At 39.4% G+C, this 16,681-nt stretch overlaps 4 protein-coding genes across 6 annotated transcripts in view; 2 read left to right on the top strand and 2 right to left on the bottom strand.

Annotated features, from left to right (window-relative positions):
* Window positions 1-334, top strand: part of LOC134647386 (rho GTPase-activating protein conundrum) — a 122,135-nt gene extending 121,801 nt beyond the window's left edge. The window contains exon 12 of one of the 2 annotated variants that reach the window (XM_063501733.1): window positions 85-334. In XM_063501733.1, coding sequence (XP_063357803.1) covers window positions 85-256 — 172 coding nt within the window. In that variant the 3' untranslated portion in view covers window positions 257-334. The remainder of the gene's footprint in view (window positions 1-84) is intronic. The other variant, XM_063501734.1, reaches the window with a different exon arrangement.
* The window catches only part of LOC134647393 (proline-rich protein PRCC), a 432,482-nt gene that overhangs the window by 225,043 nt on the left and 190,758 nt on the right, over window positions 1-16,681 (bottom strand). The window lies entirely within an intron of this gene.
* LOC134647394 (nucleoporin Nup43) lies at window positions 4,880-7,257 on the bottom strand. Its single transcript, XM_063501743.1, has 3 exons — window positions 6,834-7,257; window positions 5,965-6,136; window positions 4,880-5,398 (listed from the first exon to the last, which is right to left on the bottom strand). The coding sequence occupies exons 1-3, from the start codon at window positions 7,181-7,183 to the stop codon at window positions 4,880-4,882; spliced, it is 1,041 nt and encodes a 346-aa protein (XP_063357813.1). The 5' UTR covers window positions 7,184-7,257.
* On the top strand, window positions 12,327-15,712 carry LOC134647687 (queuosine 5'-phosphate N-glycosylase/hydrolase). The gene is made up of 5 exons (XM_063502042.1): window positions 12,327-12,432; window positions 12,683-12,781; window positions 13,378-13,578; window positions 13,992-14,451; window positions 15,479-15,712. The coding sequence occupies exons 2-5, from the start codon at window positions 12,689-12,691 to the stop codon at window positions 15,703-15,705; spliced, it is 981 nt and encodes a 326-aa protein (XP_063358112.1). The 5' UTR covers window positions 12,327-12,432; window positions 12,683-12,688; the 3' UTR covers window positions 15,706-15,712.

Genomic DNA, 16,681 nt, shown 5'->3' with positions numbered 1-16,681 from the left:
GAAAAAAAAAAAACCCTGGTGCCTAAAATATTTTATGAAAATAATTTAATTTGTTCTAATACATACGTATAATTGTTGTTCCAGCCTCCTGATAAAGCAGTCAGACAGCCTGGAGACACAGCTGGCCACGGCAGCAAACAGCTGCCACGTGACGGAAGCCCTCATGCGCTGGTGCGAGCAGCTCTGGCTCATCCCGGCCTCCATCCTCGCGGCTTCGCAGCGAAAACCTTCGCCGCACCGTAGGAACCACATCTGACTCTATCCTTTAAGGGTTAAGGTGCTAAATCGTTTGCGGTAGTGATGTCACAAATATGCACTTTAGTATAGTTTCGACTATGCTGGAAAACTAAACGTGGTAATTCGATTGCGTGAGATGTCAAGATGGCGCGGGAAAACAAGATGGCGGGTCGGATTTGACGCTTTGCGTCCAAGGAAAAAGTAGCTTGCATGCTTTTTAAAGTATTTTGGCCAAGATTATATATTAACATGCTTGGTTATATTTGAAGTCTTAAGCATGACCAATTATGTTTGGTTTTTTACTCCACTATTTCTATAAGTTTTTAATTTTGACATTAAAAATGCAATAAATTAGGTTGGTAGAGGTCGCACTTGTCAAGGAGTGCATTATTGAACAATTTTATTATAATGAGTGATATGATATTTAATGTTAACGCATATATACTCCGTATTAATAATGTTAACGCATTTAGTGTGGTATATAATTGTGAATGGGATGCCAAATATTCATCTTGTTTTAGTGAAATAACCAGTTTTAGTTAATGTTAAATTCCGTAAAATTATCCTCTTATAAAAGAGTTTTCATTAAAAGATGTCATTGGTTAGTTATTCAATTGTTTAGGTGAGTGGACGTGAATTCAAGAAAAAAATTGTATGAAAGATTTTTTATTACAGTAAGTTCTCGCTAATCCGGACGGGAAAAAACGGCCGTGGGCGAGATTTTTATGATATAAAAATCACTTACCTACTTAGAAAATGTGTATGATGATTTATGCGTATTGATTGATAAAACTAGAGAAATAAATTACTACTAAAAATCTGTTAAGTATATTCTGTTTTACATTTTCGCTCTTTCAAAGGCAATCTTACAATTAGTCGGGGAAAACTCAAAATGTCGAAACTATCAAAGTCACTCACTCAAAGAGTCAAAAAAAAGTCAAAGTCTTTCAATTAGCCCGAAACCGTCCGGATTACAGCGATTAGCGAGACTACCGTAATTTACAAATATTCTTGGATGTGTATAAAAGTGTGTGGTGCCATTTTTCGGCTCGTTTCGAATTCCTAGTTACCGTTTTGGATAATTGAAATTTACTATTGGTTCTGTCACCGCGGTGTCTTGTATTAAGTTTCCTTAGTGATAGTGAGAATGTATACATGAGTGACGCACTTAATTGAGCCGATTTTTATTTTATTTTCAAATTTTTTTTTCGTCAGATTTTGGTAAGATTTGATAGATAAAGTTCCCTATTCTGTACAACATTAGCGCAATTTCACCGTATGGCTTAACCCTTAAATGCATATTTTTTTGTATAATTTCCTAATAAATTGAAATAGATGGGTAATGTTGTATAGATTGTGGGAAAAAATAATGAAAAAAAATCATAGTAGACATTTTTCTCGGGACAAGTTTTCATAGGTATTATAATAATATTTATTCCGCCCAAAATGACCATTCAAACCAGCCAAATTTTATACTTAATGTACTTAACGACAAAAAAATTCACAAAAAAATAAAAATCGGCCGGATTAAGATTGACAAGCAACGAACCATACCTAATATAATTTTTACATTGTTAATAGGAATATATTTTGATATCTATGCCTCTGAGCACTGTTTTGGACTTATTTCTGGTTGAATCTAAGTTTTACGTTATTATTCCCTATTTATTACTACCTTTTGAGTATACTATTATTAATTTAATCAATAATTACAATTTTATAACATAACTATCCATTACAAATATATTATAATTCTGCGTGTAAATTTCTAAATTTAATTTAATTTTGACAAGTTTTGTTTAATTGTGTCACTCATGTATAACTTTACTATTATGATATTTATGATAATACCTATTATTAAGTTGTAAATACTATGATAGTTATTGTAAAATATATTACCAATACTTTGACTAGGCAAGCAAAGACTGACTTGGTGTATTATTATTAAGATAATGTGTATTGATATTATTTAAGTTGTATTTACTTCCATTATTAAATAAAATGCATATTACTTATTTACAAAATTGTGTTATTATTTGTACCAAGTATTTGGCTCACTCGAGGTATCAAAATATCATGCAGGCATAAGCGACTGCTACGAATTCATGTTACGACATCAAAAAACCCAATCTTAAGTCAACACTATAAGTCCTATGAGAAAACTCTAAAAAGAATTATCATGAAATCTAAAAAACTACAATATATAAAGAAAATGAACAAGGCATCAAATAAAGTAAAATGCATGTGGCAAATAATTAATCAGAACAATAAGAAAAAAATCAGCAGTAACAAGCAAAATATACAAATTACTATCAATGACAAATTAACATCTGATCCTAGGTTGGTTGCTAACGCATTCAATAACTTGTTTGTAAATGCTGGGCGGTCACGGTCGGACGCGGTACCGCCCCCGCGCGGCCGGCCTGTGCTGCAGCCCACCGAAAACACAATGTTTCTGCGACCTGTGGAACTGCATGAAGTCCACTCTCTAATACGCGGCCTAAAAAGCAAACTGAGCTATGGAATAGACGAGCTACCGTCCACCCTTATAAAAACTTGTGCGGACGTATTAGCTCCGCCGCTCACTTTTATCATCAATCAGTCCTTTTCTGATGGTATATTTCCCGATAAATTAAAACAAGCCGTCATAAAACCTATATATAAAAAGAATACGCGAACCGACCCTAATAACTATCGTCCGATTGCACTGTTGCCTGCAATCTCTAAAGTGTTTGAGAAAGCCATGTGCAAACGACTTTACTCCTATTGCGAGAAATACAATATCCTTGACAATGCACAAAATGGTTTTCGGAAAAAGCGGTCAACGACTTTAGCGGCTTACAAATATGTCAACGACATTTTAAACATATTAGACAAAAAAGAATACGCAATAGGTATATTGTTCGATATGACGAAAGCCTACGAAAAAGTAAAATTTAGTATATTACTCGATAAACTGTACGGAATTGGAGTGCGAGGAGTTACTCATAAGTGGTTCAAATCTTATTTAAGCAACCGAAAACAATACGTTGATATCGAACATATAAATAACCATTCGAGAGAAATTAGTACCATCAGGTCGGATGTTCAGCCCGTGTCTGACTCCATTCCGCAGGGAAGCGTGATTGGCTGCCTGTTGTTCATTATTTACATAAACGACCTTCCAAAATCCCTAAATGAACAATGCGTAATGTTTGCGGACGATTTCTCATTATTACTATCATGCACTTGCAATACAAATCTCAATGACAAACTATCGGAAGTTGTAACAAGCATCGTAAACTGGACAAATGACCACAATCTCGAAATTAATTTTTCAAAAACAAAACTTATGCAATTCAGGCCCCACCAAAAGCAAGAGTTAGACATAAATTTTGAATTCCAACAAAACAAAATAGAGTGCATGCCCTCCTTCCCACTTCTCGGTATAACGATCGACTCTCACTTGAATTGGAAAGACCACATAGAAAAAATTAAAACCAAACTTAGCCAATTTATTTACGCCTTGCGACAATTAAAAATGACCACAGACCTGCAAACAGCCCTGACAGCTTACTATGCTTATGCCCAGGCATGGCTTTGCTATGCCATAATTTTATGGGGAAACAGTACAAACGCAGAAGATTTACTAATCTTACAAAAGAAATGCATTCGTATTTTAGCAAATATTACACTTCCTGATAGTAGTAAGCCACATTATAGAAATCTTGGAATTTTGACGGTACCATGCATATATATTTTCGAATTATGTAAATTTGTAAAAGAACACCCTGATTTCTATTCTAAACTGGGAGATATGCCCCGACGATTCGAATCACGTTTCAAAAACAATTTGATCCAAACCACGTCTAAATTAGTCATTCATAAAAATGGTCCCTACCCAATGTCAATTAGAATTTATAATAAACTACCTGATCACTTAAAAAATGAGCTAAATTATAGTAAATTTCTGAAAAATTTAAAGGCATTTCTCATAGACAAAGCATTCTACTCTGTAAGTGAATATCTAGACTCCTGAAGTAATGTTTAATATTTACCCGTGTCAACCTCTCTGCCGCCCTATCTACGCCCGGCCATTACATGTAAATATGTATATTTAAACAGTGTTATTAGGTTAAGTAGTTGATTAGTTTGTAATTTTATTGCGGTGCCCTTACAGGGTTGTGTTGTAACATAATATAATATTCATAAGACCTTTTTGTACACACAAAGCAATGATTAAATGAATACTGAATACTGAATACCAAATATTTTTAACAACTAGTTTTAATTTAGTACAAACTTGTTCCAATATTGAATGTGTTACACATGGCAGTATAGTTTCAAAGATATTGAAATTATTTAGAAACAGTTTTGTTTAGTCGCAGACTAGTTTTTGTTTGAATATGCTAAAAACAATGGAAACAGGCAGCTTTTCATATTCTAATTTAACTCCTTCCTTAAAAAGTCAAAAACTTGACAGGGAATTTGACCCTACAATGTATTTAAACTATAGTGTTGATTTTGCTGTCTTAAAATTGAACGAAACAAAACAACTGCAACTCGGTTCCAATGACTTAAATATCATCAAACTTATAAACATCCTAGGTTGGACTGTGAGCCTTAGATATATAAAACCAATCTTAAATAACAGTAAACCTAATTAATACTTAAAATTATTAATAAGATACACAGCTTCATTGTCCGCACCGCACAATATCTTCCCTCTATCACAATGGACAGTATTTATAGCCTTATGCAGCGTTGGCATTAAAGAATTCACCACCATAGTGTTTTTATCCTCCAATGGCATCCAAGTAGCGACCTGACTATCCTCTCCTTTCGTAGTTTTGATCATAGCTTCCATATTCCACTCCCAAATCTCACCGGACACCGAACAAGATATCAATTTCGACGGATTTACCGGATGGAACTGCATTTCTGTAACGCTTGCAGCGTGAGCGTTAAGTAATGAAGTAGGGAATGAGTTCATGCGTAAGTCCCATATGGCTAATGAGCCGGATTCGCTGCCAGCTAGTATGATGTGAGGTTGGGTTGGGTGGCTGACGATGCAGGTTGCTGCTAAGTCGTCTCCGGCGAGAAGGAATGAGGCAGAGGGTTTGTTTTCGGAGGATCGTGAGTCCCAGATCTTCATGTGGCCGCGGAGGTTGCCAGTTATAATCTGGAAATGTGGAATACGGTGATTAGGCTAAAAATTGAAGATAAAAAAAAGTGGTACACTCGAATATATATTACATATAAAGTAACGATTTTTTAATTTTTTTTTCGTTGCCAAAGTGATGAGCAGTTTAATGTCGTCAGGAGAAGACTAAAACTCACTGCTATACTAAATAATAATTAAAGAAAAATCAACCTTATTTTGGTAATGAAACGGTTCACTATAGATAGCCATAGCTATCTATACATAGTATGTTTTGGTTGTCACCTGACAATATGAAATGCACAAATATTTGAGCTATGTTTTAAGTCTTTCACACTCAAAATTAAAGGGTTTTGCAAATTTTCATGTCATTTAGAAAAGATCATTTCAGTGTTTGCTTCTATTCATAGGTGTAAAATAGCATAACGGAAAACCAGAGTAATTTATACTTTAGCCATCTTGCTTATGCTTAGAAAAAAAAATCGGTAGTTTGAAATTTACATTTTTTTATCAGTACAAGCCTTGTCCTGATTGATTATCTTTTTCACTCAATTTAATCACACATACATATAAAACAAGCTACACACCTCATTATACTTGATATAGCACACGGAATGCAGCGAGCAGCTATCGGCACCATTGACCGTGCGGACAATATCTCCCCGGTGCCCGTTCAGGAAGTTGATGTTGCCGTCCTCGCCCACTGATGCTATGTTACTGTCCATGGTGGCTACTGCTGTGCAGCAGCAGCTGTCTTCACTGTTAATAGTAAAATATTCTTGATTATTTACCAAAAAATACACCCTCTAGCCAACCATAGGGAGTCTAAAGCTAGCCAAAAATGACCATGAAATGTATTCACATATGACATAATATTTTATTATGTGAAGGGTTATAGGGTCATTACGCTAGTTTTCGTCCACTTGACGAAATTGGAATATAAACCTACAATGCTGCATAAATTTGGACATATTGCAATCCTTAATGTCTAAACAATATTTCTATCCACATAAAAAGCAAGTTAAAAATGAAATATATTACTTGCTAATCCATCATGTGGACGAAAACTAGAGCAAGGACTGAAACCAGTACAATGACCCTATGACAGAAAATCAAATATACCATGTGAAACCAAGAAATAAGTAACAATAGAAGGTTTTTTCATAAACAAGACTACTGAGACTATTGAGACTATACACTTATACAGTTATGGAACAAAATAGCTTGAACAGATGTAGCTTTAATTTGGCTAGATAAGTAAAATAACATAACATGTAGAAAGAAAACGTGTGATAACATCGAAGTCAGCTACCGCGGCCGCATACGCTACTTTATTCATATTTTTACACATTCCAATTATATTAACAAGATAACAAACAATGAGTGTGCTAAATAAATTGCTTAGGTTGTTGTTGCACAATAGACGAACTTGGGAATACAATTAAAGACAACTTACCCAAATTTGTGTAACTTTTCCCATTTAAAAATCTCTTTCAACGGCTGGGATCTCTCGTACATACTGATTTCTAGCAACTTCACGTCCCCTTCAGAAGTAGACACCGCTATCCTGTTTTTACTTGTAAATTTGATCTCAGTAACATCCCCTTCCACTGGGAACTCTGAAAGACATTTGGGATATTCTACTTCTTCATCCTCCTGGCTTTCGAGGGTCCAAACTTTAACGGAGTTCACGTCGTCGTCCCAACTGCCGGTAAAGAAACATTTTGTTTCTACGTATTCTTCGGGAATCCATCGCACCTTGCTGATTTTTTGAGATACGAATGTGCCTTGGACGTCTAAAGGCATATTGTATATGGATATGATAGGATTTTGTATATATTTTTATAATTATTTTTGTAATCAGTTAATCACAGCTAAACGAGACGCGGTTTTTTGAGGTTAACTGACTGACAGTAGTGACAGTTGCAAATAGGGTTGCCTAGTAAAAACTAATTCTGAATATTTAGCTGTTTCAGATTCAGTTTTTAACGTTCTGTAAAAAAGAAATATTATTCGATTTCGATATATACTGGGTCAACCAAATCTTGTCAGTAAATAGGAACAGAAAAACTGTACTCATCCTTTTCTTTTGGGTGCTAGTACTAGTGTAAGACAAAGATAGTATGATTCTCTCTGTCTGTGTTTGAAATTGTAGAAGTGGAAGGTAAACGTGCCTTTAAAATACTTCTATTAATAAAATTAGGAAGGAGAAAGAGCGAAAGCAAAACTAGCGGATAAAATATTTTATATTGACAGCAAGAATAACAACCATGCGTCTCTAGGGACTCAATGCGCCTGCGGGCGGCGAGTGCAATACATGGCTTGCAGCGCTGCAGCCGAGGGCCGATCGTTAGACCGTCCATACGGCGCGCAGCGCTTACAGCTGAATTTACAAAATTTGTTAGTAATAAAATATGTACAATCATCATCATCACCACATCACCCCCCTCCAGAGACCGTCAAGGGCGATATAAAAATAAATAACTAAAAATAACTTAATAATAATATTCTGGGACACGAACTGTACGTCCTGACCTTGTCTTTTTTACCGTGTTTTCAGTCTCTGGAGAAGGTTGAACGGGTGGGACAGTAACAGGTACAATCGGCTCGTCGGCCAGTATGTAAGCAGGTTTAATGCGATCTATGGACACTGTTACACTTTTGCCGTTCACACGCAACTTAAACACTTTATCACTTTTTTCGAGCACTTCGTACGGACCAGTGTACGCTGGCTGCAGCGGTGGATGACACGCATCATCTCTGAGCAGCACGTGACTGGCAGTTTTGAGGTCCTTATATATAAACACTCGTCTATTGCTTGTATGGCGCGACGCTGGCACTGGAGTGAGATCATGGGCAAACTTACGCAGGCGTGCTACATAATCAGTCACATCAATGGTGTCATCGGGCGGCTTGGCGAGTAATAGCTCTCCCGGCAACCTCAGCGGCTCTCCGTATACGAGCTCAGCAGTCGAAGCGTTGAGATCCTCCTTGTACGCACTACGTATACCGAGTAGAACCAAGGGTAGTGTGTCTACCCAGTTGCTAGTTGCGTGACAGGTAATGGCAGCTTTCAACTGTCTATGAAAGCGCTCCACGAGGCCATTACAGGCCGGGTGGTAGGCCGTTGTACGACGATGCTGGAAGCCGGCCATCTCAGACAGATGCTTGAAGAGGCAGCTCTCGAACTGTCTGCCACGATCAGTTACTATGTCGTTAGGGCAGCCGAACCGTGATATCCAGCCATGTAGAAGTCCTCTGGCTACGGCTTCTGCTGTGATCTCTTGAAGCGGTACCACCTCAGGCCAACGTGTATATCGATCGACGGCTGTGAGGCAGTATTTAAATCCTTGAGATACTGGCAAGGGGCCTATGAGGTCTATATGTACATGCATGAACCTTGCTCTGGGAAGTCTGTATGTTCCAAGTGGTGCAGAAACGTGGCGAGTGACCTTGGCTCTCTGGCATGACAAACAGGTACGTGTCCATTCGCGGCAGTCTTTTTTGATACCTGGCCAAACGTACCGGTCTGTGACGAGCTTAACGGAGGCATTCGCACCAGGGTGGCTAAGAGAGTGCAAGCTCTGGAACACTTGTCTGCGTAACTCCTTTGTGACATAAGGCCTGAGTGTCTGGTCGCTCTCGTCGCAATACAGTTCGACCTGAATACCTGGCAACTTGAACTTTTTCAGGCGAAGCGAAGTGTCACTCTGTAAGAGCTCCTGCAACTCTGGATCGCTCGTCTGGGATTGCGCTAGTCTCTCCAAATCGATCGGCTGTGCGACTTCCTCAACGCGCGACAAGGTGTCTGCCACCACGTTATCTTTCCCAGAAATATGTCTTATGTCAGTCGTGAATTGCGCTATGAAATCCAAATGTCTGAACTGTCTTGGTGAGCAGTTATCCTTGCGCGAGTTGAAGGCGAAGCAGATGGGCTTGTGATCCGTATAGATTGTAAAATCCCTGGCCTCAACCATGTGCCTGAAGTACTTTAGAGCTTCGTATATGGCCAGAAGTTCACGGTCGTACGGCGAGTACTTACGTTGCGCGGGGCTCAATTTTCTCGAGAAGAATGCCAGGGGCTGCCACTGCTCGTCGATATACTGCTGTAGCGCGGCGCCCAAAGCGGTATCAGAAGCGTCTGTGACAATGGCCAGCTTAGCCTGACTATTCGGATGCGCTAACAACGCAGCCTGACATAAGCTGTCCTTACAACGCTCAAAAGCTTCATGTTCTTCAGCGCTGAAGTTGACGGGATGAGAAGGCTTTATAGATCCAGTTAAAAGCGCATGAAGTGGAGCCTGAGATGCTGCTGCCCCAGGGATAAATCTGCGGTAAAAATTAACCATCCCTAAGAATCTGCGCAGCTCCCTTACATTCTTTGGGACCGGGAAGTCTTTGATGGCATCGACCTTGGATAGGAGGGGCTTGGTACCTCCGGCTGAAATGCTGTAGCCAAGGAATTTTACCTCCGTCGCACCGAAGACACATTTGGAAGTGTTAACCACCATCCCGTACTCTTGAAATTTGGCAAACAACTGGCGCAAGTGCTCCTTGTGAGTTACTTCGTCTTTCGAGTACACCAGGAAGTCATCTAAATAGGCATAACAAAAATCCAATCCCCTTACCATCTCGTCCACAAACCGTTGGAATGTCTGGGCGGCATTTCTGAGCCCGAACGTCATATACGGGAACTCGAAGAGGCCAAACGGTGTGGTAATCGAGGTCTTCTGGATGTCTTCTGGGTTTACGGGGATCTGGTGGTACGCCTTCTCAAGGTCGATGGTGGAGAAAACCTGACAACCAGAAATACTGTGAGCAAAGTCATGTATATGCCGAATGGGATATTTATCCGGAATAGTCCTGGCATTGAGCATTCGGTAGTCACCGCAAGGCCTCCATCCATTGTTCTTCTTAGGGACAAGGTGTAGAGGTGACGACCAAGGTGACTCTGAAGGTCTGGCTGTTCCATTTTGAAGCATTGCGGAGAACTCGTCCCGAGCAATCTTTAATTTATCCGGAGCCAACCGTCGAGGAGAGCAAGACACAGGAGGCCCTGGAGTAGTCCTTATAAAATGTAGGACATTGTGCTTTGGAACACGATGAACGCCAAATGGGCGAGTAATGTCGGGGTATTCAAGTAGTATGCGATGAAAATCTGACTCACCCGACACCACTTTGACTGAAGAAATTTCGTCCGTCGAGCATCCAGGCAAAGCCACGGCGCATAAGCTAGTCATCCTGTCGATCAGCTGTTTGTTCCTGCAATCGGGAACAAGGTCGTAATATGCCAGGAAGTCTACGCCGATTATAGGTTTCGTTACATCTGCAACAATAAATTGCCAAGCAAAGTCGCGGCGCAAGCCTAGGTTCAGTACTAAGTGAATGTAGCCGTAAGTAATTATAGGTGAGCCGTTCGCTGCAGCTAACTCGTAGTTAGTAGGTTGTCGCCGATATTTTAGTTGAGACCTAGGGAAGACACAGACGTCGCTACCAGTATCCACGAGAAACTGTATCTTCGTTGTATGGTCCGTAACAAATAAGCGACCGGGGCTAGGGCAAACGTCGGTCGCCATTATCGAGTGCCCCTTTCGTTTCCCGCCTGATAGTCGCACGGCTTCACGCATCTTGTTGCCTTCTCACCGAACTTCGCATGGTACCAGCACTCGGGAAACTTGCGGTAATTTGACTGCGACCTCTGTGAGCTGGAACGATTGCGAGACTTGCTGGACGCACGAGATCTTGATCGCGACGGCCTGTCACTATCGAGCTGACTTTTGAGTGCTTTCATGTCCTTAGTCAACTCACTAACTTGACGCATGAGGATATCCATTTGAGGATCAGGCACTGATGCAGCGGCTACTTGAGGAGTTGCCACGTCGTGAACACGGTCAGCCAACTCAGCGAGTTCTTCGATTGGGTCATTGGGCTTCGATGCGATCACAAATTGCAAGTTACTTGGCAGGCGAGACGTCCAGATAGATATGAGGAACTCATCGGGTACATTCGGCCCTGCCAAATGACGTAGGTGCCGGAGAAACTGGGAAGGTTTTCTATCACCTAACTCTTCCTGACTAAGCAACTGCTTCACTTTCTTCTGCCGGGACACCGACAGTCTTTTAATAAGCTCATCTTTAATCTTTTTGTACTTGTCAGTGGCTGGAGGCGAAACAATTATATCCTCAACCTCGGCAGCATATTGAGAATCGAGCTGCGCGACGATGTAATTGTATTTGGTCGCATCCGCAGTAATATTGGAAACAGTAAATTGAGATTCCATTTGAGCGAACCATACTGCAGGTTTCTCAGGCCAAAACACAGGCACTTTTACGCCGATGCGGTAAGTTTCCGTCGGTATGCAGCCCTCTTGCGTACCTTTTCTTGGTTTGCTCGGTCCAGGTATCTGCGAGTCTACGGATCCATCATTCTCGGTATCGCTCATTTTCAGTGTTCCACGTGGTCACCAGTGTAGAAGTGGAAGGTAAACGTGCCTTTAAAATACTTCTATTAATAAAATTAGGAAGGAGAAAGAGCGAAAGCAAAACTAGCGGATAAAATATTTTATATTGACAGCAAGAATAACAACCATGCGTCTCTAGGGACTCAATGCGCCTGCGGGCGGCGAGTGCAATACATGGCTTGCAGCGCTGCAGCCGAGGGCCGATCGTTAGACCGTCCATACGGCGCGCAGCGCTTACAGCTGAATTTACAAAATTTGTTAGTAATAAAATATGTACAATCATCATCATCACCACAAAATCAAACAGACCCTTGACACACTATACTACGAAAATGCTTTGAAACTACACATTTGGTTTTTAAATAATATACGTAGTGTTTGATTGTACAATCGTTAAACAGCGTTTTATTGTATAACTTGACAATAATAAAACAATTATGGCAATGTGTGACACTGACATATGTCATTCATCAGTCAAAGCCAATCGTCTTCGGAGTTCGGACTTATTTACAATAGTTGGCGCGGTTGCACAAGTTTTAAAAAACTTGCGAGATTTTAAACCTCTTCTCCATTATAACTAATAAAAATACTCAAGGTATGTAATGTCTTTCAACTATTTAATTCAATGTTATATTTATATTGTGAGAACTGATATCAGTTCCCGCTCTAAAAATATATCAATGTCCTGATAACAATAACAATATATTCTTTGTGTTTTTAAGTTTTATTGGCCACTGTTAGACTTCGCAGATATTAAATTATAGGTTTCTTATATTATTACCATCTCGTAAACTCAAAAAAGTAATACAGACAACATCATTAACGATATCCTTGCAATTTTGAAGGTTACAATGTTGTGGCCGGCCGCTGCGGGCGAGTTCATCGCTAAAAACGCACAGCACGTCAAGATACATGAAGAGGGACTTGATAAGCTGTGTAAAGAGGTAAGGAATTGTTTACTCAATTGCACTTGAGATTGCAATACGTAAACCTGGAGTAGTACCAATCTATGGATTACGGAGATAACAACAGCCTGTAGATTTGATCTACCCTTGTCGCTGTGTACTCTTTGTTGTTTGACAAATATGCTGTAATTCTATAGTTAATGTTGCAATCGTAGTTTTTAGGGTTTGTTACAATATAAGTGAATAAATATTATAGGACAATCTTACACTTCAACCCAGCCCTACAGTAATCTCAATGAGGCTTGTATTCTGGTACTAGACGCAAACTAGACGACATATATACATATACGGCGTTATTCATAAACATGTCCTAAGTTAATCAGCTGATGATCATTGTTTGACCCTCTCTATGGTATAACGACTGATAGGGACAAATAACGATCATCAACTGATTAACTTAGCAGACGTTTATTAATAACGCCAATAATAGAAAGATTCTGTGATGAACACACAAGTAAATGCCCTTTTCTACCCTAAAGTTTTCAATGTGTATTTGCTTCAATAAATACATTTATTTGGTAAAAATAAAAGTAAATGTCCTTACCAGGATTTGAATCTGATAATCAAAATTCCAGATGCTAAAAGGCCTAGACATCCCCAAAACTGGCGCAGACATGATCCACCCCTCCAAAGACCACCCTCGCGCCGTCGACTGGGTGTTTGTCTGTGACGCGCTCAACTTTTGCTTCTGGTCGTACTCCGGGGCGGAGAAGTGGACGGTGGACGGGCATTCGGGGTATTATGCTTTGGAGGCAGCGTTGCATAGAGCTATTAAGGTAAATCATTAGTCTAGTTATGAATGTAAAAACTTCACATATGTAATATGGAAAACATAGTATATGTATTACAGTACCTATAAGGTTTATACAAAAATGGAGAAATCAGAACACGGCATCAGAATGACATCAATAATATAATTTAGTTATCATGCATTTCACTCATACGTATGATGACTAAATGACATCATTGTGATCGAATAGGGTTGGACAGTCGAGGATTTAACAGATGGCGCCATCATAGCTTGCCCTGTCAATCCCTAGAATTGTGACAAATTTATGTTTTTTTAATGCCCCAGATGCCAGCCCTTTAAGGGAAATCTCATAGAAAAAGGGTCATACATACAATCTTAAAAATAGATCATAAGTTGTGTTGTATGCGTATTTAATAACAACCTATTTTCCATTTCCAGGAAGGCCTCGACATAACAAACCCTGAATACTACTCCAAAATCACCGCAGACGAGCTCAACCACATCATGAGAGGCGACAATTCCGTCCAAATCCCACTCTTCAACGAGCGACTATCCGTCCTTCACGAAGTCGGCACAATCCTACTTCAAAAATACGAAGGGACTTTTAAAACTTGCGTCAAAACTGCTAATAAGTCCGCTGTGAAATTACTTGAGATTGTAGTCGAGAATTTCCCATGTTTTAAAGACGAGGCTACATATAAGGGCCAAAGAGTTGGTATATATAAAAGGGCGCAGATTTTAGTGGCTGATCTTTGGAATTTCTTCGACAAGGAAGGGTGGGGAGAGTTTGAGGATATTGATGAGATGACGATGTTTGCTGATTATAGGGTGCCGCAGGTGCTGGTGTATTTTGGGGCGATGAGTTATAGCGAGGAGTTGATGGAGAAATTGAAGAGAGGTAAGTTTTTTTTAACTATTTTAAACTTTGTTCCCCTCCATAAAAGTTGATAGTGTTGCTACTTTACAGCACTCTTTACGTGCCTTTGGCGAAAATTTAAAAGGACATTATGTACTGTAAAATGTTCTACGATAACTACGATACAAGTGCGAGAAGTAGGAGTATGCGCACGTGTATCGTAGCACGTGACTCGTAATGTATTGTGTGCGTTGCGTCTATAACTAAGGGTTGGTGCGCTGTGCTTTAGGAATATATTATACTAAAATGGTTTATTTATTAGTTTAGGGCCATACAATATTTTAGATAGAATTAGCACGACAATTAAACATCTACGTAATAGTTTTGCTATTTCATTTTTGTAGGAGCTTAAATTATAAAGTGAATGAAACAGTGTTAAAAATACATCTCATCATCTAATATCAAAGAACAATAAAAAAATCTCTAGAATATGACGGGAGTACCACATGCGCGTTGCCAACCCTTTGCAGTACCTACCTTCCTTTACCTACCTTGTGACCTACCTTTACTCACGGCCGTCTTAAACTATGCTGGGGCCCCTGGGCACATAAGAATTTGGGGCCCTTTTGGAAAGTAAAGAAAGCTAATTAAACTAACATTTTTTAGGGTTCCGTACCCAAAGGGTAAAAAACGGGACCCTATTAGTAAGACTTCGCTGTCCGTCCGTCCGTCTGTCACCAGGCTGTATCTGATGAACCGCGATAGCTAGACAGTTGAAATTTTCACAAATGATGTATCTCTGTTGCCGCTATAACAACGAATACTAAATTTAAAATGAAATAAATATTTAAGGGGGGCTCCCATACAACAAACACGATTTTTTTGCTCTATTTTTGTTGATGGTGCGGAACCCTCCGTGCGCGAGTCCGACTCGCACTTGGCCGGTTTTTTACTACCTATGTTCTTCTATTTATTATGGGTAATCAAATATTTTGTTACTGTCTGTCCTTGGGGGCCCTTATGGTAAAGACGGTACTGACTTTACTTATAATAACTTGACACTTTTCAGATGAACTCCTTCCAAGCGGCTCTGATCAAGAAGTAGAAATCCGCGGCTGCTCCATCCAAGCCGTGGAACTTCTCAAGAAAAAGCTTTCTTCTAGCACGAACCTAGAAGGTTCTAGAAAGGACTTGAACTCTAGCTATATAGACTATTATCTGTGGTGCTATCGGCGCAAGTATGCTGAGGATATGGAGAAAGTACCCTTCCATAAGACGCTGGGGATATATTATTGAGGTATCATTGTTATATTACCGCTTTATAGTTCGTTTTTAGGGTTCCGTAGCCAAATGGCAAAAAACGGAACCCTTATAGATTCGTCATGTCTGTCTGTCTGTCTGTCTGTCTGTCTGTCCGTCTGTCCGCCGTATGTCACAGTCACTTTTCTCCGAAACTATAAGAACTATACTGTTGAAACTTGGTAAGTAGATGTATTCTGTGAACCGCATTAAGATTTTCACACAAAAATAGAAAAAAAACAATTAATTTTTGGGGTTCCCCATACTTAGAACTGAAACTCAAAAAATTTTTTTTCATCAGACCCATACGTGTGGGGTATCTATGGATAGGTCTTTAAAAATGATATTGAGGTTTCTAATATCATTTTTTTCTAAACTGAATAGTTTGCGCGAGAGACACTTCCAAAGTGGTAAAATGTGTGTCCCCCCCCCTGTAACTTCTAAAATAACAGAATGATAAAACTAAAAAAAATATATGATGTACATTACCATGTAAACTTCCACCGAAAATTGGTTTGAACGAGATCTAGTAAGTAGTTTTTATTTAATACGTCATAAATCGCCTAAATACGGAACCCTTCATGGGCGAGTCCGACTCGCACTTGGCCGCTTTTTGGGTTATTCCCACTAGTTACCATCAAATTGTTACCAGTGGTAACTACTGGGATTTTTTTCCCACCTTTTACCACTGGTAACTACTGGGAAAAAAATCCCAGTAGCTACCACCAAACCGAGTGCGGGCTGAAAATTATTTTTCCCAGTAGTTACAAGTGGTAAAAGGGGGAAAAAATCCCAGTAGTTAACATTGGTAACAACTTGGCTGTAACTAGTGGGAATAACCCGTTTTTATAAGCATTAGAAAAAAGGTAAACAATCTTGACGTCTTTTTATTAAAAAATAATGTATAACGCTTTAAAAAAATAGTTGATATTACTTATGAAAGCAAAATAATGTAAAAGATTGTATACGATTT

Source organism: Cydia amplana, chromosome 4 (assembly GCF_948474715.1).
Source record: "Cydia amplana chromosome 4, ilCydAmpl1.1, whole genome shotgun sequence".
In the NCBI taxonomy this organism is placed as follows: Eukaryota; Metazoa; Arthropoda; class Insecta; order Lepidoptera; family Tortricidae; genus Cydia; species Cydia amplana.
The sequence above is the reverse complement of the archived record's forward strand: the minus strand, read 5'-3'. Positions and strand labels throughout refer to the sequence as shown.